General features: G+C 39.7%; 2 protein-coding genes across 2 annotated transcripts; one reads left to right on the forward strand and one right to left on the reverse strand.

Moving 5' to 3' along the window:
* Window positions 1–4,142: 4,142 nt before the first annotated feature.
* LOC129089867 (coatomer subunit beta'-like) lies at window positions 4,143–16,809 on the forward strand. The gene is made up of 22 exons (XM_054597264.1): window positions 4,143–4,265; window positions 4,929–5,066; window positions 5,272–5,358; window positions 6,048–6,174; window positions 6,387–6,535; window positions 6,809–6,955; window positions 7,785–7,884; window positions 7,973–8,115; window positions 9,003–9,202; window positions 9,886–9,996; window positions 10,373–10,461; window positions 10,567–10,673; window positions 10,761–10,904; window positions 11,067–11,197; window positions 11,366–11,573; window positions 11,824–11,934; window positions 13,146–13,360; window positions 13,473–13,565; window positions 14,100–14,280; window positions 14,474–14,545; window positions 14,783–15,667; window positions 15,785–16,809. The coding sequence occupies exons 1-22, from the start codon at window positions 4,263–4,265 to the stop codon at window positions 15,872–15,874; spliced, it is 3,531 nt and encodes a 1,176-aa protein (XP_054453239.1). The 5' UTR covers window positions 4,143–4,262; the 3' UTR covers window positions 15,875–16,809.
* A 39-nt stretch (window positions 16,810–16,848) lies between these two features.
* On the reverse strand, window positions 16,849–21,653 carry mrps22 (mitochondrial ribosomal protein S22). The gene is made up of 8 exons (XM_054597277.1): window positions 21,489–21,653; window positions 20,456–20,613; window positions 20,189–20,353; window positions 19,947–20,090; window positions 18,381–18,464; window positions 17,996–18,141; window positions 17,787–17,895; window positions 16,849–17,236 (listed from the first exon to the last, which is right to left on the reverse strand). The coding sequence occupies exons 1-8, from the start codon at window positions 21,613–21,615 to the stop codon at window positions 17,144–17,146; spliced, it is 1,026 nt and encodes a 341-aa protein (XP_054453252.1). The 5' UTR covers window positions 21,616–21,653; the 3' UTR covers window positions 16,849–17,143.
* Between the last annotated feature and the right edge of the window lie 744 nt (window positions 21,654–22,397).

Consider the following 22,397-nt stretch of genomic DNA (forward strand, 5'->3'; position numbering starts at 1 on the left):
TTTTTCACCCTTTGTTTCATTGCAGCCATTTGCTAAAATCGAAAAAGTTCATTTTTTTTCGCATTAATGTACACTCAGCAACCCATCTTGACAGAAAAAAATAGAAATGTAGAAATTTTTGCAAATTTATTAAAAAAGAAAAACTGAAATATCACATGGTCATAAGTATTCAGACCCTTTGCTCAGTATTGAGTAGAAGCACCCTTTTGAGCTAGTACAGCCATGAGTCTTCTTGGGAATGATGCAACAAGTTTCTCACACCTGGATTTGGGGATCCTCTGCCATTCTTCCTTGCAGATCCTCTCCAGTTCTGTCAGGTTGGATGGTGAACGTTGGTGGACAGCCATTTTCAGGTCTCTCCAGAGATGCTCAATTGGGTTTAGGTCAGGGCTCTGGCTGGGCCAGTCAAGAATGGTCACAGACTTGTTCCGAAGCCACTCCTTTGTTATTTTAGCTGTGTGCTTCGGGTCATTGTCTTGTTGGAAGGTGAACCTTCGGCCCAGTCTGAGGTCCTGAGCACTCTGGAGGAGGTTTTCTTCCAGGATATCTCTGTACTTGGCCGCATTCATCTTTCCTTCAATTGCAACCAGTCGTCCTGTCCCTGCAGCTGAAAAACACCCCCATAGCATGATGCTGCCACCACCATGTTTCACTGTTGGGATTGTATTGGGCAGGTGATGAGCAGTGCCTGGTTTTCTCCACACATACCGCTTAGAATTAACGCCAACAAGTTCAATCTTGGTCTCATCAGACCAGAGAATCTTATTTCTCATAGTTTGGGAGTCCTCCATGTGTTTTTTGGCAAACTCTATGCGGGCTTTCATATGTCTTGCACTGAGGAGAGGCTTCCGTCGGGCCACTCTGCCATAAAGCCCCGACTGGTGGAGGGCTGCAGTGATAGTTGACTTTGTGGAACTTTCTCCCATCTCCCTACTGCATCTCTTATATTATTATTATTATTATAGGGTCTGAATACAGTTTTTCTTTTTTAATAAATTTGCAAAAATTTCTACATTTCTGTTTTTTTCTGTCAAGATGTGTTGCTGAGTGTACATTAATGCGAAAAAAAATGATTTATTTTTTCGATTTTAGCAAATGGCTGCAATGAAACAAAGAGTGAAACATTTAAAGGGGTCTGAATACTTTGTACCCATGTATATATATATATTATATATATATATATATATATATGTATATATATATATATATATATATATGTGTATGTATAGTATATATTTATATGTATATATATATATATATATATATACATATACATGTATAGTATGTATATTTATATATATAGTTGTATATATATATATATATATATATATATATATATATACATATACATGTATATATACGTCTTTCGTATATAGATAGATATAGTTATATATACATATCATCTTCAATCGTGCATATTTATATATATATATATATATAATCTTTGATAGTGTTGCATATTTATATATATATATAAATATATATATATATTTTTTGTATATATATTTATGATATAACTGATGTAGATATATATTCTAGATTTATTTTACACTTTGAAACTGACCTTTATACTGAAGGTGTTCTCTTGTGCAGTATGTGTACAGTAGAGTCTCTGCAATAAAATGTCAAAGTGGAACAAGTTTCATTTCAAACCCTGAATTCTCTGAGAAATTCGCATAAAAGCAAAAAGCAACAGGACATTTGAACCCATCACTGTTCAGTAAACTAGAGATGTGGACTGTGAAGTAGCCTCTGTGGGTAGTTTGGGTGTAGTCTGTGTTTCTGAGTGTTTTCTCGGGCTCACAGGTACAACATGTCCTGCTTCTCCGCCGGATCTGGAGCTGCTCACACAGGAAGCTCTGCAGGATCCACGTCGCCAAAACAAGATTCACCAAGTCAGACACCGTGGAGGCGTTCACACCGGGGACGGCCGCACTGTCTTCACAATAAAACCTTCATACCGCAAAGTCAGAGAAGTTAGGAAGTTTTTATATATGATATTGTATTGTATTGTATTGTATTGTATTGTATTGTATTGTATTGTATTGTATTGTATTGTATTGTGTTGTGTTGTATTGTATTGTATTGTATTGTATTGTATTGTATTGTATTGTATTGTATTATATTACATTACATTACATTACATTATATTATTATTATATTATATTATATTATATTACATTACATTATATTATATTACATTACATTACATTATATTATATTATATTACATTATATTACATTTATTACATTATATTATATTATATTATATTATATTACATTATTATTACATTACATTACATTACATTATATTATATTATATTATATTACATTACATTACATTATATTATATTATATTATATTTACATTATATTACATTATATTATAACATTACATTATATTATATTATATTATTATATTATATTATATTACATTACATTACATTACATATATTATATAACATTACATTATATAACATTACATTATATTACATTACATTATATTATATTATATAACATTACATTACATTATATTATATTACATTACATTACATTACATTATATTATATTATATTATTGGGTCCAACACTTGTAAGTTAGTGGTCACCACAAAGTAAGAGCTTTGACAGAGCACTACTTACTGACTCACTTGCTCCTTCTCTGCTGCATATCTATCTCATGTCTTCTGTTTATCAGGACTTTTTTCATGTGACCTTTGTTTTTACTCTAAAACCAAAAGAAAAAGTTAAATCACAGATTTTCAAAAATACTCAGCAAGCACACAAAGCAGAACCCACATTTGTTACCACAACAAGAGTAAATGTAACTCTCTATTCCCACCCCTGACAACAATAAATACATATTCTTCAATACACCATCAAATATAAATCCAATCACCTCCCATATGTAGCCTATTCTACTTAATAGCTTATTAAATTGTCCACACAGCCAGCTTTTCTAATGCACCCAGTATTTGTAGACAAACCCTTTGAATTAATAGTTTGACCTTTATGTAGTTATAGATATATTCCTTTATTGATCCCCATGGGGGAATTCGGGTGTTGCGGCAACTCAGCTACAGAGAAACAGATAAACAGATAAAGATAATAAATAACACATTGTCCAATTGTTGTGAATTAACTAATCAGCTATTGGCTAATATTGAACTTCTTGGAACTGTGTAAATAAAGAGCTGGAGTCACCAGGTTTCTGTTTGCATACAAAGCTGGTTTGGAATCTGATTATAACAATTAATACCCAGCTAATTATTATTATCATTTTTCTTTTTTTTAGATACAATAAGATAAAATAATCCTTTATTAGTCCCGCAGCGGGGACATTTACAGGATCACAGCAGCAGAGAGGATAGTGCAAACAAGAGACATAGTTAAAAAAACAAAATAATAGATCAAAACAAGTATAACACAATAAAGAATATTACAAATAAGTTAAAAAAAAAAAGTAAAAAATCCACAATAACTAAAATATTATATATACAGACAGAATAATTATTGTATTGCACAGTGTATTTATAATCGTATGTATGTATCTATGTGTGTATATTTCCATTTTCAAAAACAAGATATAAAAATAAGTATTATAAATAAGCAAATGAGCAATAAAAAAACACTAAAGAATCCACAGTCACTGAAATATTATATATACAGACAGAAACTATTATATAGTACAAACAAGAGACATAGTAAAAGAAAAACAAGATCAAAAATAAGTATTATAAATAAGCAAATGAGCAATAAAAAAACAGTAAAAATCCACAGTAACTGAAATATTATATATACAGACAGAAACTATTATATAGTACAAACAAGAGACATAGTAAAAGAAAAACAAGATCAAAAATAAGTATTATAAATAAGAAAATGAGCAATAAAAAAACAGTAAAGAATCCACAGTAACTGAAATATAATATTATATACACAGACATAAACTATTATAACTATTGTATTTCACAGTGTATTTCTATCGCACAGGTTTTTACTTGATTACTTGATTAATTATATTTATCCTATTAGATTAAAACCTTTGATATAGTTTCTCCATGTAGTGTTATGTCATTTGTTGCATTTGCCACAGCTGTGTAGTTTATTGTGAAACTGAATACCGGACCTGCCACGTGTTTATTCTCTCTCTCTTGGTCACTAAACTTTCCCCACTGAGTTTCCGCAGTAGAAGCCCGACGTGGGCTACAGGGAGGCCGGTCATTTTACTGAACAGCACCGCAGAGACTCACTGACCTGGAATCATGGTAGGAGAAAAAACAAGAACACTACTTTATCATGAGTGTGTGTGTGTGTGTGTGTGTGTGTGTGTGTGTGTGTGTGTGTGTGTGTGTGTGTGTGTGTGTGTGTGTGGTTCTGTCGTCTGCAGCAAGAGGAACCGTGTTGCGTTCAATAACTAACCCCATAAACTCCATTCAAAACACACAGAATGAGTAATAACCTGCATGAAACAGCAGCAGCAGAACCAGAAAACTGTTTTTTTGTTTGTTTTTTAATCATGCATTCATCAGAATAAAAACAAAACCAAATCATAAAGGTTGTTTCATTTTCAATGACATGATTAGACATGACATGACCCTTTGGCCATGAAGCAGTCATGCATGTGAAATGTGGAATGGGTAGTATCAACAGGCACACACCCCCCTCCACTGCTGTCCCCAAAACCTGAAATGCAACACAATTTAAAATGTGTCCACTTTAAAAGATGGAAGCCACTGAATTAAAAGCATCTAGAATACAAAACATGCCATATGGACTATAATATTCAAAGTACAGGCTCCTTATTGAGTGTTTTTAACAACCATCTGGCAAAGAACATCCACCATGACCTGATTAGACTGATTCAGATTCTTTCTTTCTTTTGTTAAATCCACATTCTTTCTATTTATCCTCTTGTTTTCATATTACAGCCTCTGCGTCTGGACATCAAGCGGAAGCTGACCGCCCGGTCGGACCGGGTGAAGAGTGCGGATCTGCACCCCACCGAGCCCTGGATGGTGGCGAGCCTCTACAGCGGCACCGTGGTGGTCTGGAACCACGAGACACAGGTTCACTATCAGTCATTCACTCAATCATTCCTTTTGATCACTCACCTAATCACTCAGAGAGTCACTCCTTCACACACACACACGATCACTTCATCTTTAGTCTGTATTTTAACGTTAATGTGGTCTGACTCCTGTGTGTGTGTGTGTGTGTGTGTGTGTGTGTGTGTGTGTGTGTGTGTGTGTGTGTGTGTGTGTGTGTGTTTAGATGATGGTGAAAACCTTCGAGCTGTGCGACCTTCCTGTCAGAGTGGCCAAGTTTGTCGCCAGGAAACACTGGGTCATCGCCGGAGCAGTAAGTATAGTGACTCCGCTGGAGCATTAATGAGTTACAGTTACAATTAATGTCATTTACAATGAGCATATCATGTATATATTCATCTATTTTCAGTATCACGTCAATTCAGTTCTGCTTTATTATTCCTCCTAGAATAAAGACTCATTTTTACAAGGGAAAATGTTTTTTTAAAATGTTTATTTACAAAGATATTTGCATTTATTTATCCTTACACACTGGGTCAAAATAAACCCTATTTGGGTCAATATAGAACAGACACAATACTGGCTTATCTCACCCAGTACCAATGAGTGGAAAGCTATCTGATCAAACCCAAGACAAGTGACTCTGATGTAACTTGTCTTGTACTGAAATACGGTTTGGTTTGCTAACTGTTATAATCCACTCTAGCTCCTTTTTAAACTGACGTGTCACTGTTTGTTTATGATAGTTTATGAAACCATATATGTATGCTTTGCAGTTTTGGATGCTATGCACATGTCATGCAATGCATTTGTGACAGTCTTAAGGTCAAACCTGAGCTTGTTGGGTTAAAAATAACCCTTTTTTTCTCCAGATCCATCAGTGTTTTTACAAAAAAAAAAAAAAATAACCCTTTTTTTCTCCAGATCCATCAGTGTTTTTGATTTATTTATTTATTTTTTAGCACCAAATGCACTCTCCAATCTCTCTGTCTTGTCCCCCAGGATGACATGCAGATCCGTGTGTTCAATTACAACACTCTGGAGCGAGTTCACATGTTCGAGGCTCACTCTGACTACATCCGCTGCATCGTCGTCCACCCTTCACAGCCCTACATCCTCACCAGCAGCGGTACCAACAAAGAACTACATAAATAACTACATACACACACACATACACCAGTTTTCTTAGCTGTAACTACAAAAGTGTAACATTTATTTTGTGTTTGTTTGTGTGTGTGTGTGTGTGTGTGTGTGTGTGTGTGTGTGTGTGTGTGTGTGTGTGTGTGTGTGTGTGTGTGTGTGTGTGTGTGTGTGTGTGTGTGTGTGTGTGTGTGTTTTCAGACGACATGCTGATCAAGCTGTGGGACTGGGAGAGAAAGTGGTCGTGCAGTCAAGTGTTTGAGGGACACACTCACTACGTCATGCAGATTGTCATCAACCCCAAAGACAACAACCAGTTTGCCAGTGCCTCTCTGGACAGAACCATTAAGGTACACACACACACACACACACACACACACACACACGCACACGCACACACGCAAATGCTTGTAAGAGCACACACAGGAGCAGATTGCTTTAGGGCACAAACAGAAGAAGGTGGCTGCTGTTCTTCCGGTTTAAATGAAGGTAAAAGTGACGGTCGTTGACATTTTCTTTAACAGCCAGAGGTGACGGGGCTCATGGGAAATGAGCTAACACCACTTCTGTGAGGTTTTAAATCATCTTGACTATTTTTTTTTCCTACTCTGCCTGTTCTGCAGGTGTGGCAGCTGGGCTCCAGGACTCCCAACTTCACTCTGGAGGGCCATGAAAAGGGGGTGAACTGCATCGATTACTACAGCGGGGGGGACAAACCCTACCTCATCTCAGGAGCTGACGACCGCCTGGTCAAGATCTGGGATTACCAGGTGCAGCATACACTTTTCTTTTGCTCTGTATTCTGTAGCAGTGTAACAGTCATTTTATTATTCCTGTTTAGTTCATTTGTTACTATTTGTGTCATGTCCACTGCTTTTTTACAAACACTCATAAAATAACAGCAACATCAGTTACTGGATCATAAGTACTTTTACATGCTTTCAAATAACATATTTATGTGAAAATATTCCAAATAAACTGCATCAAGCCTTTAGTTTATTCTGATAAATGGCTTTTCTTCAAGTTACTGTCTCATTTAAATGTTTCATATTTAAAATAACCAACTCAATCTTTGTGCATCATCTTTCTCAAAAAGTATTGCACAGTTTCTAGTGTAAAGGACTATAATAAAAAAAAAAAATAACAAACCAATTTTCTATACCATTCTGTCGGCATATTGAATTAACCCACTTTTATTCCTCAGATTTACAAACTGTTCATTTAAAACAAACATCTTTCTGTCAGACAGCTCTCTTCCAGATTAAGTCATTTATTCCATAAACAAGCTGTAATTGTCTTCCAGCCAACCTCACATTGTAATCACATCCCATAATACGTAAGACCAGCAGGAGAAGTGGGAATAATGATATACGTAGAGAAAGCAATATGCATTTCTGCAATGCTTTGTATCAAAAATACAAAATTTCTAGGGGTTCATCCTTTTGTATTTTGAAAACTAAATGTATAGTAAAATAAAAGTGATGCATTTAATATGTGCAATAAAAGTTCAGTGTATCAGATAGCATGTGCATATAAAAAAATAAAAATGTAATTGACGTCATGTGATGAGCTCATATTCTCTGTGTTTCTATCCACCAGAATAAAACCTGTGTTCAGACTCTGGAGGGTCACGCCCAGAATGTGACCTGCGTCTGTTTCCATCCGGAGCTGCCGATCATCCTCACGGGCTCCGAGGACGGTAGGCCACAAACCCAGCTGATCCATTGACCCCCCCGAAATCACCACAGCACCTCGGCTCAATGTGACCCCTTTGTCGTTTTCCTCAGGCACCGTTCGAGTGTGGCACTCCAACACCTACCGGCTGGAGAACACACTCAACTACGGCATGGAGAGGGTGTGGTGTATATGCGGCCAGCACGGCTCCAACAGCGTGGCTTTGGGCTATGATGAAGGCAGCATCATCATCAAGGTAAACTCTCCCAGAAAGCTCCTAGAAAGTTTGACATTTTCATTTAGTTCATCTTAAGGGGAGACACCCCAGGTGAATAGGGTAAAACATTTAAATAGTAGATATATCCAAGAAACCTCCCCAGTTGATTTTACTTACATTCAGTATAAAATATTTAGAAATACACGTTTGTACACATTTTTATGTTTTAATATTAAAATGAGGCATTCTATAATGCAACATTTATCTGAATTAAGGAGAAATCTACAGAAGCAAATAGACAGAGCAGTAAAATAAACACCTAAATGTACATGTTGGATGTTTTCTTTCCTCTAGTCTGAAAGAAACCATGTTATGAAAGCAAAGAAAAACCCCAAAAAGACCAGTGCATAAAAACCAATGTTTTTGCCTGTAGTGTCTCCACTTTAGCACAACTGCACTGTTTTCCATAATTCCTCAGGTAGAGGACTGAAATAACAAATGCCCAATTCTATCAGATATAAAGGTCAAGGGTCATGGTCTTGGCTACCAGAACAGTCGTCATTTAGTGAGAACAGTTTTTCCAAATTCCATTCTTCAGCTTCTGAACGAGCGCCAATCAATGGGGCCCTTGCCTCTTTTTTGTAAACGGGGCCCTGGAGACAGCAGCTGGAAACCCCAACTTATGAAATAATATCAATAATCTCTTCTAAAAACAGAAAATTCAATTTTAAACCCTAAACAACACCTCTGGTTATTAAACCCCCAGAGAAAAAAAGAGGACACGACCTCTCTATCCTCAATAGCAGCCGTGGGCAGTCATATAAACACACAGATTGCATTGTGGGAGCTGAAGGAATATTTCTTGACCCGTAATATTAAAATGTCGCTGCTCATTTTGACGCTTCCTCTCCCTCTCTCCGTCTCAGCTGGGTCGGGAGGAGCCGGCCATGTCCATGGACTCCAGTGGGAAGATCATGTGGGCTCGCCACTCCGAGGTGCAGCAGGCCAACCTGAAGGCCATGGGAGAGACCGAGGTCAAGGACGGAGAGCGGCTGCCGCTGGGCGTCAAGGACATGGGCAGCTGTGAGATCTTCCCCCAGACGATACAACACAGCCCCAACGGGAGGTGAGACGCCGGGCCGCTGGGGATGGATTTCCTTTTTTCCCCCCATCACCAAAATGTGCTGGTTGATGCGTCACGTTTAGTATTTGTTATATTTTGGCAATTTAAATTTGAGACTGTACAAATTGAAACTATAACGATGTTCATATTCATATCATACTACCACATTTATCTGAGTTAATGCTTAAAACCAGATGTGATGTGAATAATTTAAAATTAAAATAGCAATGTTTGATGTCGAAAGGTAAAGTTCAATCACACAAAATCTTTTCCAGTCTAGTAATGATTTTCCCGCCACATAAATATTCCGGTTTCTCATTCATGACATCTCCTCTGGCAGGGTTGCATTCATCTTCTTCACATGGAACTTTATTCATCGTGTGCAAAGGCTTTTATTTGACAGCTCAAATAGTTATGAGCATCATAGAGCAAATTATGGACAGTTGATATGTATGTCAGTCCTGGTTTGATCTTTTTAAAAAGAGGTTCAATTTTTTTTTATATATAATTTGGAGGAACAACACATTTAAGAGTCTGGACTGTGCTGGTTGTTTGTGTCCAAGGTCACATGTTAGAAAAATGAATAATAAAAAAAGAAAGGTGGTGCCTACCTGATTATTTTGGGGTGTATCATCCTAAATTGAAAATATAAAGTTCCATCCAGATGCGTGTTTGTGTGTTTGCAGATTCGTGGTGGTGTGTGGAGACGGGGAGTACATCATCTACACCGCCATGGCCCTGAGGAACAAGAGCTTCGGCTCGGCTCAGGAGTTCGTCTGGGCCCACGACTCCTCTCAGTGAGTCCTTAAAGGAATAGATCAACATTATTAGGAAATTCAACTTGAGTTAGATGAGAATACTGGCACCATTCAGAGGCAGCGAGGATTAGCTTAGCTTAGCATAATGATTTATTTTGGGCAGAGACAGTCTAGCTGTTTCCCCCTTGCTTCCAGCCTTTACATTATGCTAAGCTAGGCTAAGCTAACAGCCTCTTTGCTTCCGCTTTATATTAAGTGAATATTTGTTATTCACTATTTTTTATTTAGTATATTTTCCAAAATCTCAAAACTATTCCTTCAACTAGTAAGAACTGTAAAATATACATAATGAGAATATTTAACTCTCCCATGTGGGCAGGCAGGTTATAACAAAGTGTGTACATTGTTTTAATAGATATGCCGTAAGGGAGGGCAGCAGTATGATCAAAATATTCAAGAACTTCAAAGAGAAGAAGACTTTTAAACCTGACTTCGGGGCTGAAGGTGAGCTTTAAATCCTATTTTCATCATTGGACGTGTGTGTGTGTGTGTGTGTGGATACAATATTAGGTGTGTGTGTCTAATGCTCGGTGTCCTGCTGCCCCACAGGTGTCTTTGGTGGCTTCTTACTGGGCGTGAGGTCGAACAGCGGCCTGGCCTTCTACGACTGGGAGAGTTCTGAACTGATCCGCCGCATCGAGATCCAGCCCAAACACGTGGGTCAAACCGTTCTGGCTCCTACCGAACGTCTCCAGCAGTCCGTCTGTCGGCCTTATTATAACCTCTGGTCCTCCCGTCTTTAGATCTTCTGGTCCGACTCTGGGGAACTGGTGTGCATCGGAACAGACGAGTCCTTCTTTGTGCTGCGCTACCTACCAGAGAGAGTGGCGGCGGCCCAGGAGTCCAAGGAAGAGATAACGGAGGATGGGATCGAGGGCGCCTTCGAGGTCAGAGAAAAGAACATTTCCTTAACAAACATGCAGAGTGCAAAAACATGATGGAATTTGTCCTAACATAGAAAAAAAAAGACTTAAAAGCTTCTGGAGGATTGCAGATAGTCTGCTGAGGAATGTATGTTTTATTTTTTGTTTTATTCCTGCCGAAACCAGGTGCTGGGTGAGGTCCCAGAGGTGGTGAAGACGGGGGTTTGGGTGGGAGACTGCTTCATCTACACCAGCTCTCTGAACAGACTGAACTACTATGTCGGAGGAGAGATCATCACCATCGCTCACCTGGACAGGTACAATGCACGTGTGTATACATGTACATTTACAAAGATGTACCGATATCAGCACACAAAAATTGCTGTACTATGCTACTATCCGTTTTCTATCCAGTAAATTAGGAAATACCATTTAAAAAAAAAATCTCAAAGAAGTGACTTAGAACGTGTCTTCCTCTCGTGTAGGACCATGTATCTGCTGGGCTACATCCCCAAGGACGACCGTCTCTACCTCGGAGACAAAGAGCTGAACGTCATCAGCTACCTGCTGCTGCTGTCGGTGCTGGAGTACCAGACGGCCGTCATGAGGAGGGACTTCAGCACGGCCGACAAGGTCCTACCCACAATCCCCAAGGAGCAGAGGACCAGGGTGGCAAACTTTCTGGAGAAACAGGTCCGTTTGTCCACCAGCGTTCGTGCAGCTGCTTATAAATGTATGAGATGTGGTTATGGAATGCATCATTTACAGAACATCAGGCAGCCAGATGGAGTACAAAACCTCTGGGCAGAACTCTTGTGTGTTCACATTCACATAGTTTCACATATTTAATCTTCCACTGTCGGCCGCTGTGGGACAGAGCAGAATATATACAGAAACAGGATATATTACATAACTGCTGATTGTGTTTTCTCGTGTTGTGCAGGGCTTCAGACAGCAGGCCCTGGCCGTGTCCACCGACCCGGAGCACAGGTTTGAACTGGCCCTGCAGCTGGGGGAGCTCAAGATGGCGCACGAACTGGCCTCGGAGGCAGAGGTCAGAACACGATTACACGAGGGAACGACACGGAGGCTGTCCTACATCCATAATGCATACTTACTCTATACATTTAGTATAGTATACTGTTTCAGCAGTTAGTATACAAAAATATCCTTACCATTTTTATACCAACAAGAAATGATGTTCCATGATGTGGTTGTCAATCAAACTGCGACTTTAGAAAGCTCCTGCATTTCAATTTCAGGTAGAGACGTCAAATCTTTCTCCTACGGTTTTATACTTATTTGTTTTCCAAGTTGTTTCAACACCGCCCACTATTTTTTTCTGAGAGCAGCTCTTCCATTTCATTTTTGCATTTCATTGTGGGAGAATAGTGAAGTCAGCAGTATGTAGTATGCATATTGTTGGTTTTATTTTGTCATTTTTAATATTTGTGCGAACATAGGTAGTTGAGTTACAAACCAAAGCAACGAAAATATTGAAATGGTGCGAGATGAACAGTCCGATGATTATCAGTGTTCTAACTCCCCCTTTTCACAGTTGTCATGTCATAACAGGGTAAACACAGGCGTAACTGATCCAATTCAATATGATCCTGTTCTGTTTGCTGTGTCAGTCATTCCAGTGTGCCAGCATGCACAACACCAGAGTCCTGGCCCACCTAAATGGAACAATGGCCATAACTAATGGTATTCATACAACCTGTGTTTACTCTGCAAAAACATGTCAGAATGGCTGCTGTGGAAAGGGGTCTATTCATCCTCAGGGGATGATGAATGTTTGAACCATTTGTTTTTTTATAAATAACTGATTAGACATTTCACTCAAAACCAGTTAAGTCAGCCTCATGTAAGCGAAAGACGAATAGTTGCGTTTCAGGGTGGCAGGATTCATTCTCTGGGGACCATGAATGGTCGTTTAAAATCTCCATTCAGTCAATAAATGTATTTTAATGATATTTTAGTCTGGACCAAAGATGTGGACCATGTTGCGGACCCCTAAAGACTGCACACAATCAGATTTTTGTTGTGTTTTGAATGGTTTTCTTTAATAAGTAGCTATGTAATATGCAGGATACAGTATAACGAATCAGTTTATCTATATAAGTCTTTCAGGGTGAGTCACAGCCCAGCCCCCCCAGACTTAGTGACTACTTAACCGTGTGTTGTTGTGGAGGTTCATGCCTCTCCTCCTGTGATAATCCTCTCTCCTGTCTCTTTGGCACCTTGGCATGCCGGGGACTCCAGTCGGAGCACAAATGGAAGCAGCTGGCGGAGCTCGCTACTACAAAGTGCCAGTTCAGCCTGGCTCAGGAGTGCCTGCACCAGGCTCAGGATTATGGGGGATTACTGCTGTTGGCCACCGCCTCGGGCAACGCCAGCATGGTGGGCAAGCTGGCCGAGGGGGCAGAGAGGGACGGGAAGACCAACGTGGCCTTCCTCACCTACTTCCTGCAGGGAAGGTGAGTGGAAGGAGGGGAGAGGGAGCTGCCTTTGAATCCAGATTACAGTCAACTTGTTACATTTATTTTATTTTATTTTTTTACACATGACCACTTTCCTGTATTTGCCCAGATTGGACAAATGTCTGGACCTTCTCATCGAAACAAATCGGTTGCCAGAGGCTGCCTTTCTGGCAAGAACATATCTGCCCAGCCATGTGTCAAGGTAAAGTTGTTTCTATTGATTCCACTGAGTGTTGTACACCAGTATCCTAGCTGTGTCTGTGTGCATTAATCTTATATTCATACATGACCTGCAGAAACCAGTTTGCCTGTAATTTGTAATAATACCTTTTTTTGTTTCCCAAAGGACAACACATTTACTAAGTCCAAATCAATATCTGTGGATGCAAATACTAAAAGGTTTATATATATATATATATATATATATATATATATCTCTGTATAAAATAAGATAATCCTTTATTAATGCAGCGGGGAAATTTGCAGGATTACAGCAGCAGAGAAGAGACATAGTAAAAAAACAAAATAATAGATCAAAACAAGTATAACACAATAAAGAATATTACAAATAAGTTAAAAAAAAAGTAAAAAATCCACAATAACTAAAATATTATATATACAGACAGAATAATTATTGTATTGCACAGTGTATTTATAATCGTATGTCTGTATCTATGTGTGTGTATATTTCCATATTGCATCATTGGTGACCTGTATACGCTTTCCTCTCTTCCAGGGTGGTGAAGCTGTGGAAGGCGAGTCTGTCCAAGGTCAACCAGAAGGCGGCAGATGCTCTGGCTGACCCGTCTCAGTACAGCAACCTGTTCCCGGGCCTCCAGCAAGCCCTGCTGGCTGAGGAGTACCTGAAGGAGACTCATGTCAGGGTCAGGCCTGCTGCAGAGTACCCACTCATCACGGTCAGTGGAAGTCAGAGGAACTGTGCTGTAATAGATCGAGGAGTGACTCTGTTCTAAAAGATGCACTTTGTTTATTGCTGTAGAAGTTGTAAAAATGTTCCAGTTTTTTGTCCTATCAATAGATATTTTCATCTGAATTAACTGTTCATACTTTAAGCATCGTGTTTGAGATGTGTCTCTCTATTTTCTGCAGCCGAATGAGGACCGTAATGTTCTGGAGGAATCTGCAGGTTTTGAGTCCAAAGGAGAGCTCACAGATCCAGAGGTGAGGACCTGGACCTGCTCCTCTACATCATGTTATACAAAGATGTCACTCCTTTAACTAAACCTGTGACCAAAAATAAAAATAATTGCTGAAAAAATATCTGAACCCAATACAGAGTGTTTTTTTGAAGAATAGGTTCACATTTTTTAACAATTTTTACATTCATGTATTGGTATTTTTCTTTTTTAAATGTGAAAATATCCTTTTAAACAGAATTTGTATGTCTGCTTGTCTCAGGTGAAGAGCATAAATGAAACCGTCATGGCTGCAGCAGTGACGGAACCCATTCTTCTAAAACAGGAGATCATTGAACCCGTTACAGCGACACAAGAAAAATCCATCCCATCAGCAGCATCCCCTCTGCCTGTCACTGTAACAGAGGAGTATGATGAACCAGAGAAAGCAGAGTCCGTGTCTTCAGAGGAGGACGCCATCGCTGAACCAGAGGAGGCTTTAATCTCTGTAGAGGACGACGTGGTACGATCCAGTCCCGCGGAAGATGTCCGATCATCAGTCGAGACGGATGTTGAGGAAATTCCTCCAGCGACCGAACCTGCTGCCTGTGAATCTGAAACACATCTAATGGAGGCAACAGAAGAAACACAGGGTGAAACCATAGCAACAGAGAGTGTCCTCGTTAGCACTGGTCTGATAGTTGATACAGAATCTATAGCGACTGGGGAAATGCCCGTTTATGAAGAACTGGAAACGGGTATCTTCTCCTCAGAAGCACCAGCAGAGGAGACTGGTGTCACTGAGGAACTTGTCTCAGAAACAGCAGCGTCACCTGTAGCAGTGGAGGAGCTCATCTCCTTTGAAAGCACGGACAGTCCACTTCTAGATGTGCCTGTTCAAAGCCAAACGTTCCCAGATCTGGCTCTTGATCCACTGCTAGACCCACTCCAAGACACAATGCCAGCATTGAAGCCGGTCCTGGCTCAGGAACCAGAACAAGAGGACCAGACCACAACACTCCCGGTAAAGACTGAGGACCACCTGGAGCCTGCAGCGGCTCTAAAGGCGGAGCCAGAGGTTTTATCCACTAAAGATAGGGACGTAGCGGAGAAGGAGGCGGGCCCTGAAGGAGCCGAGGATCCTGCAGAGGACGAGATGAATGATGAGGTGAATGTCGTCTTTTAATCCTATGGCAAAAATATCGGCACGACTATGGAATAAAATCTATAATGTATGGAACCATGAACTTCTTGTTTCCCACCCTCGTTTCTTTCCTACCTGTAGATCCTGGATGATCTGGATCTGGACAATTTTGACCTGGAAGACATCGACACCACAGATGTCAACCTGGATGAGGATTTCTTGAGTGAATAAGAAAAAGGAATCTTTCACACGCCACTGCTGTTTTATTTCTCAGTGACCAAAGAACTCCAAGGGTTTCCTAAGACGATGATGAGCTGTAATCAGACTAAAATGCCTTTTTAAGTTTAATAAACAAGCGTTCTCTTTATTGGCTGTAGGACTAAAATGTTCAATACACCTACAAGAAGGCAGAAATGAAGCCATAGCCTTGATTTAACCATGGGGAAGTGTATCTTTGTAATTAAAGTGTAACTTTAATAGGGATAAGAAAAAACAAGATGTGTGTTTGGGAATTGGATAATATATATTGCAGCCAGTTGTAATATGCTGTTGTTGGGGACCTTTTTCTTTTTTACACTACGAGATTTGCTATTTAAACACTGCAAAACACCATGACAGTTTCACTAATTTGAGTGCCAGTTTACAGTATAAATCCAGATTTTAGGAGTGGAATGTCATGGTGCTGTATGCTTTACCAGCTGACTACGATGTTCACCAGCATGAAAAGTGACTCTCAGTACCTCTTCATACCTCCAAACAGTGTGACGCCGCTGTTGATCAGGGTGTTACCGAAGCCTTTGCCAGTTTGAATAAAGATTTTTTCTAAAGTTAAAATTTATCAGTTTTATTTTTTCTGACATTCCTGCTGGTATGAGGCTGCCTGTGTCATGATTTTTATAAATATTATGCATTCAAAAAATGTTGCACAAGCCTGTAATTTGGACAAATCCCCCACATTCGGTTACATTCAGTGTCTTAATTACCTCTTTGTTGTGATAGTTTGGTGCATGTTAACTTCTCAAATCTTGTATAAATGTATACGGCAGATGACCTTGTGTGTTTCTGTTATAAGTGCCTTACATGTGTTTGTTAAAGAGGTTTTTTTCCCTACTTTTAAAGGATGGATGGTACTGTGTAGCCATATTTGAACCAACCAATAAAGTCTTTCATGTTATCCAGGAAGTTATTTCACTCCAACAACACGTTACAAGTACAAAGATCTTTATTTTAGTATGTACATCATTAGACTCAACGTATCAGGTGTGACTCAGAGGTGACAATGACTAACTTTATGCATCTTACAAGAACTTTGAAAGCTGATTCATGAAGTCGATGGACATGAAGTGAAAAGCTTTCCTATAAGTCAAGGAGCACATTCATATTAGACAACCCAAAGAGTGAATGGCGTCATATTTTACACATGGGACGCCATTCCTCTGGTTATGGGTACCGTTCCTCATTTTGGATAAATTTGTATATTTCTATTTAGGAGCAGTCCGGTCACTCAGCAGAGCTCTTGGCAGCCAGCTGCTCGTACGCCTGCAGGGCCAGCTCGATGTAGCCCGACTTCTGGGACTCCTTCTGGGCATAGATCTGCAGAGGACAAGGGGGAGAAAGGTCGCTGTAAGAAGGCTTTGCAAAAAAGAAATTAATTATTTTCGTGCCGGACTAATAAAAAAAAAAAAAAAACAGTTATGTGCTCCGAGATCAAGCGTGACTAAAAGGAGAGGCCTTGTGTGATAACAGAAATACACAAGCGTGTCTCCTGCTGCTAACCTTTCACATTAAATGGCTGTCATTCTCAATGCCCCCCTCCTCCTCACTGCTTCTAGGCCCGGGGGGGCTGTGAGCACTAATAAGACCTGATGGGTCCTGGGTTTGGCCCCGCAGTTCCCACGCTGGAGACAAACCCAAACCCTCTCACGTAGGAAACTTTAGAAGAGACGGCCTTCGCTTGACCTCTCAAAAGAGCTACACTTGACTCCTGATTTACTCCCCATTACCTGGGGGACGCAATTTATGTGAGCTGGACCAATTCTGGATCGAATGGCAATAGAAAAATATACACATAGCAAAGTGAGTAGAAGTGTAAAAACGGAGCCACGTCAGCAGAGATGTCCAGTCGAGGTTGAGCTGCTCTCACCTTCAGCAGGTCGACGCCGGTGGCCTGCTGGCTGGAAGCTTCCTGGGCCGACTCGCTTTGAGGGTAGACCATGTGGAACAGAGACACAAGGCTCACCGCATCCTGGAGCCTGGAGACACAGACATGGATATTTAAATACACATTAAGGGCTTAGGTCATACCTTTATTAAGCATGCATGCATGCATTCGTCACACACACACAAACTCACAGCTGTCTCTTCAGTAAGTCCACTAAAAGCCCGTCCACCCTGCGAGCGTTGAGCAGGTACCAGGCCATGCCTCCAAAGTGTCTGGTGGAGCTCAGCAGCTCATATTTGCCGTGCTTGTCCAGGTCCTCATAGGTGGCTGCATGAACCTAGACACAAGGGGCCACACAGAGTGGATGTGATCCTAAACCCACTGGACGTTCTACATACTCGGCACAATGCTCCTTACATGAAATCCATGAACTTCCATTTTTACGCTCCGTATCGAGTGAGCCAAAGAAAATAGAGCGCCGACTGTGGTAATTTCATGGTGTAACGAGCTATATAGGGTATAAGGATTCCAGTGCAGGTCAGAATAACAGGGGGAAAAAAATCAATGTCATCTCACCCTGATGTAGTCTGAGGAGTCGGGTTCAAATTGGACCAGACACAGGTCCAGCACATCCTCATGGCGGTCCTGGGAAAACACCATCTAACAGAGAAGAGAACATTTTGAGAATTAAAGCCTCTAGACGCTCACTACACCCTCACTCGCTCTGCCTGATTAGCCCTCTTCTCAGGACTGTACTGGTGTGCACAGAGCTCACGTGACTGGTTTCAGAATCCTGTAATAGCTCTTATCACAGTGCAGAGAAACCTAAATATGCTAGACGGACTACTAGAAACAGGAATACTAGAGTGTGTATATCTCTAAACAAAATGTTTGTCTGCCGTGCTTGTGCAGCCTCAACGCGACTCGTACTGAATATATAATTAAAAACATGATGGTACACCCAGTATCTGACCCTTGTACTTTATACACACATTATACACTGGTTCAATAGTTTTGTTGAGGAGGGTGATGTCAAATAATTCAGTACTACAAGCACAGACTCTGCTGTGTGTTCACAGTGGAAAACTCACAAAAGTCAGTTTGCAAACAAATGCACTTGGTTTTTGATGAACACTTTGTCCCACAATGCAATGCACAAAGGAAATGCAGGAGCTGCTACAAAAAGCAGGCATTTTTTTATGCAGCAGACATTTGTACATGTCACAGTAGGAAAAGCACAGTTACAGTCAGACGATACAGTCAGGGTAGTTTGCATGCCTTCCTGGAACATTTTGATCAGAATAGAGACATCATTAATGTTATTTGAATGTGCTTTTCCTCCTATGGCAAGTGGAAATACATGCTGTGAAAAAGGCCTGTTAAATTAATTAAAAGTGGTAGTAAGAAAGATCTGGAACAACAGCAGATCTAGAGGATTTTCATTTTCAGAAAACAAGTTTGCTTTATCTTTGTTTAACTGGCAGTGCCACCATTCCGGAGTTTTTGGTGCACTATCTATCTTATCATTTCCTGCTGGTGCAAAATGGTAAAGTGCATATTTCTCTTAAACTACCTGCAAAAACAGTATACTATGACAATTAGTATATACTGTATAAAAATATTATGTTGTGTGGTAGTGGGACACAGCATTGAAATGTAGTTGCTTCACACATTTCTCAGCATAACTAACAATTTAGCCAGGATAGTGCCCAGAGTGTCCAGAGCCTGAAGACTGATTATGGGCCGACGCTGGCTTTAAATGCAAAATTTAAAAAGGAAATAATGTAAATGTTCCAAATTACAGCATATAAATCAGAATAAGAAAGTGCCCAACATAACAGGCAGAAGATTAATGCAAAGCTAATAGTTTAGTTTGCTATTCACATCTTGAACCACTCATCAGAAACAACAATAAACGTGTATGCAAACCTAAACAGGTGCACACGATTAGCACTATTTAAAGACATTTACCGAGCAGGCCATATGGGCTGCAACAGCAGGGGGAAGGGGGAAACTAGAAGGTTGGATCCTTGTCTTTATGTCACCAAAGAAACACATCTCAGATCTGCTTAGTGTGAACTTGAGCAAGCAGCAGTCAGGGATAAAAATAGCCTAATTATCACAACACTTTGCATTTCCTACCTTGAGGTTCTCCTCCTTGAAGATGAGCGGCGCTGTGAGTTTGCGTCCTTCCTTGGGGAAGTAGACCTGAACATTCCGGTCTCTCTCCTCCCATGTCGCCTTCCTAAGGGTCCCGCTGGGTTCCCGTACAACAATGAACCTCTCCTGTGGGGGGAAAAATGTGTGTATGTAAGGATACATTTGAGCAATGTCCTAGTCCAGAGTCCATTAACGAAGATCATCATTTAACACAATGGTGGTACCCTGTGTGGGATGTTGTAGGTGATGTCCGTGAAGACGTATTTGGCGGTGTCCATGCCGTCCAGGATTTTGTCCTCAGACAGCACGTCGTTGATGGGCTTCCTCTCCGGCAGGACGGGGGGCATCTGCAGCAACTTCTTAGCCTGCTCCGTGGCTAACTCCACCGCCTGCAAACACAAAAGGATTGGATGAAACAGGTGTTACTGTGACTGCTGAGAGCCTGATTGAGAGATGAGTGTGATTATGGTTTATTTAAAAAAAGGGGGCACCTGCTCCAGTTGCTCATCAGTCATGAGTTTATAGGAGGGCGGCTTCAGCTCCTCTTTAACGGGTCGGAACACTTTCTGCAGGTCCAGGCCGGTTATCCTGGTGAGGACGTCCTGCACAGCTGGATCTGTGAACTGGGGCTTTGCATTGTCTGAGAGGGCTGGAGAAAAAAAAGAAGAAAAAAAAAGGTATACAAGTTAATCAATTGCACAAACTACAGATCAGACTTCTAACAAATTTTGCCATATTTTAGTGTAAAGTGAGGGACCTTCATAACAACATAAGCTGTATCTACAACTTATTTATGAAGACTTTTGGAGACTAACACAGCTGCCTTTTCCAATACGAAATGCAATGTATACACTATGCAACGTCTCTGGTGATAGAAACCCAACATTCATCATCATTATGATCTGTTTCTGCCATCCTCCTCAGTGTACAGCACCATCACTTCTCACTTCTTAAAACACATTTTTACAGAATGGCTTTTATATGATGTCGTCGCTTTATTGTTTCATTTTAATTTGGTCTTAGTATTTCATCTTATATTTGTTTACTATATTTTACCTATTTATTTATTTTATTAGTTTATTTGATTGTCACTTGTTATTTCCTTTTGTTTCTTAGTTCAGTTTGATCCTAACCATTGTTCTTAATGTTTCTTCTATTGCACTGTTTTGCTGGCTTGTCTGTTGAAGCACTTTATAAACCTTGTTTTTAAAAAGGCGCTATATAAATAAAGTTATTATTATTATTATTATTATTATTATTATTATACTAACCCTGCAGCCAGCCACCACTTCATCCTCTAATAATACAAAATCTGTTATTATTTAATTCACTTTCATAAAGCCGAATTCATGTCAAGACTACAATCATTTGATAAACTCATTTAAACCTGTCCTAGAGGTTGAATATCTCGGTAAATAAGGAAGGAAATGTTTGTTAAGCGAGTCTGGCACACATGCTACAAGGTCAGCGTTACAGAAGAGAAAATAAAGCATTTATAATAATATTTATTGCATTAAAACACACCAGTATCCTGTGTCCCGCTACACAGCGTCCTGACGCCGCATCTCCCCGACGTTTGCTTGCTCTTTTGGACGTTTTTCACCCTGGAGCAGGTCCGCAGTAAGCACCGTGCCGCACTGAGCGCCGCCATCTTTGTTGTGACCTTTGACCTTCCAGTCCAGCAGGAACAGGGGCTGATGGGATATGTAGTGTGTTCTCGGGGGTGTAGGCCTTAGACATTTCATTTGTTTATGTTTCTAGAATCTATCTAGAAGCAAAAGCATTGTGGTTTTCATTTGTATTATTTATTTAGAATCAAAGTCTTTTAATAACATAAGAAAACATTTTTTTATGCAGTAGATTGAAAAATAAAGTGCCTTCATCATTTCAAGTGTTGATTGTAGAAAGAAATGTTATATAATATATCTATCTATCTATAGATATAATCTATCTATCTATCTATCTATCTATCTATCTATCTATCTATCTATCTATCTATCTATCTATCTATCTATCTATATATACCTATCTTTATCTATATCTATATTTGTAGTGATAGAAATTAAGTGAAACTGTAAAAGTGGACTTTTTTAGGATTATTCTTATGTATATACAGTAACAGTCAAAAGTTTGGACACACCTTCTCATTCAATGGTTTTTCTTTATTTATTATTTTTTTCTACATTGTAGATTAATATTGAAGACATCCAAACTATGAAGGAACACATATGGAATTATGTGGTAAACAAACAAATGCTCAACAAACCAGAATATGTTTAATATTTTACATTCTTCAAAGTAGTTGAATGAGAAGGTGTGTCCAAACTTTTGACTGGTACTGTATGTTACATTAAAAGGCAATAATAATGTTAATACACTGATATATTAAATCACTGATGCAATGAATTAGTTTAAATATTTGTCTGTTTTGGC

The sequence above is a fragment of the Anoplopoma fimbria genome, chromosome 1 (genome assembly GCF_027596085.1).
Source record: "Anoplopoma fimbria isolate UVic2021 breed Golden Eagle Sablefish chromosome 1, Afim_UVic_2022, whole genome shotgun sequence".
Classification (NCBI taxonomy): Eukaryota; Metazoa; Chordata; class Actinopteri; order Perciformes; family Anoplopomatidae; genus Anoplopoma; species Anoplopoma fimbria.

Excerpts from the sequence above, each read along its gene's own strand:
- LOC129089867 (XM_054597264.1), top strand. Across the intron at positions 8,116-9,002 it reads AAGGCAGCATCATCATCAAG|CTGGGTCGGGAGGAGCCGGC; the intron begins GTAAACTCTCCC and ends TCTCCGTCTCAG. Across the intron at positions 10,674-10,760 it reads TCGAGATCCAGCCCAAACAC|ATCTTCTGGTCCGACTCTGG; the intron begins GTGGGTCAAACC and ends TCCCGTCTTTAG.
- mrps22 (XM_054597277.1), bottom strand. The coding sequence starts at position 21,615 with ATGGCGGCGCTCAGTGCGGCACGGTGCTTACTGCGGACCTGCTCCAGG. Across the intron at positions 18,465-19,946 it reads TCAAGGAGGAGAACCTCAAG|ATGGTGTTTTCCCAGGACCG; the intron begins GTAGGAAATGCA and ends CTTCTCTGTTAG. Across the intron at positions 18,142-18,380 it reads ACTCCTCAGACTACATCAGG|GTTCATGCAGCCACCTATGA; the intron begins GTGAGATGACAT and ends CCTTGTGTCTAG.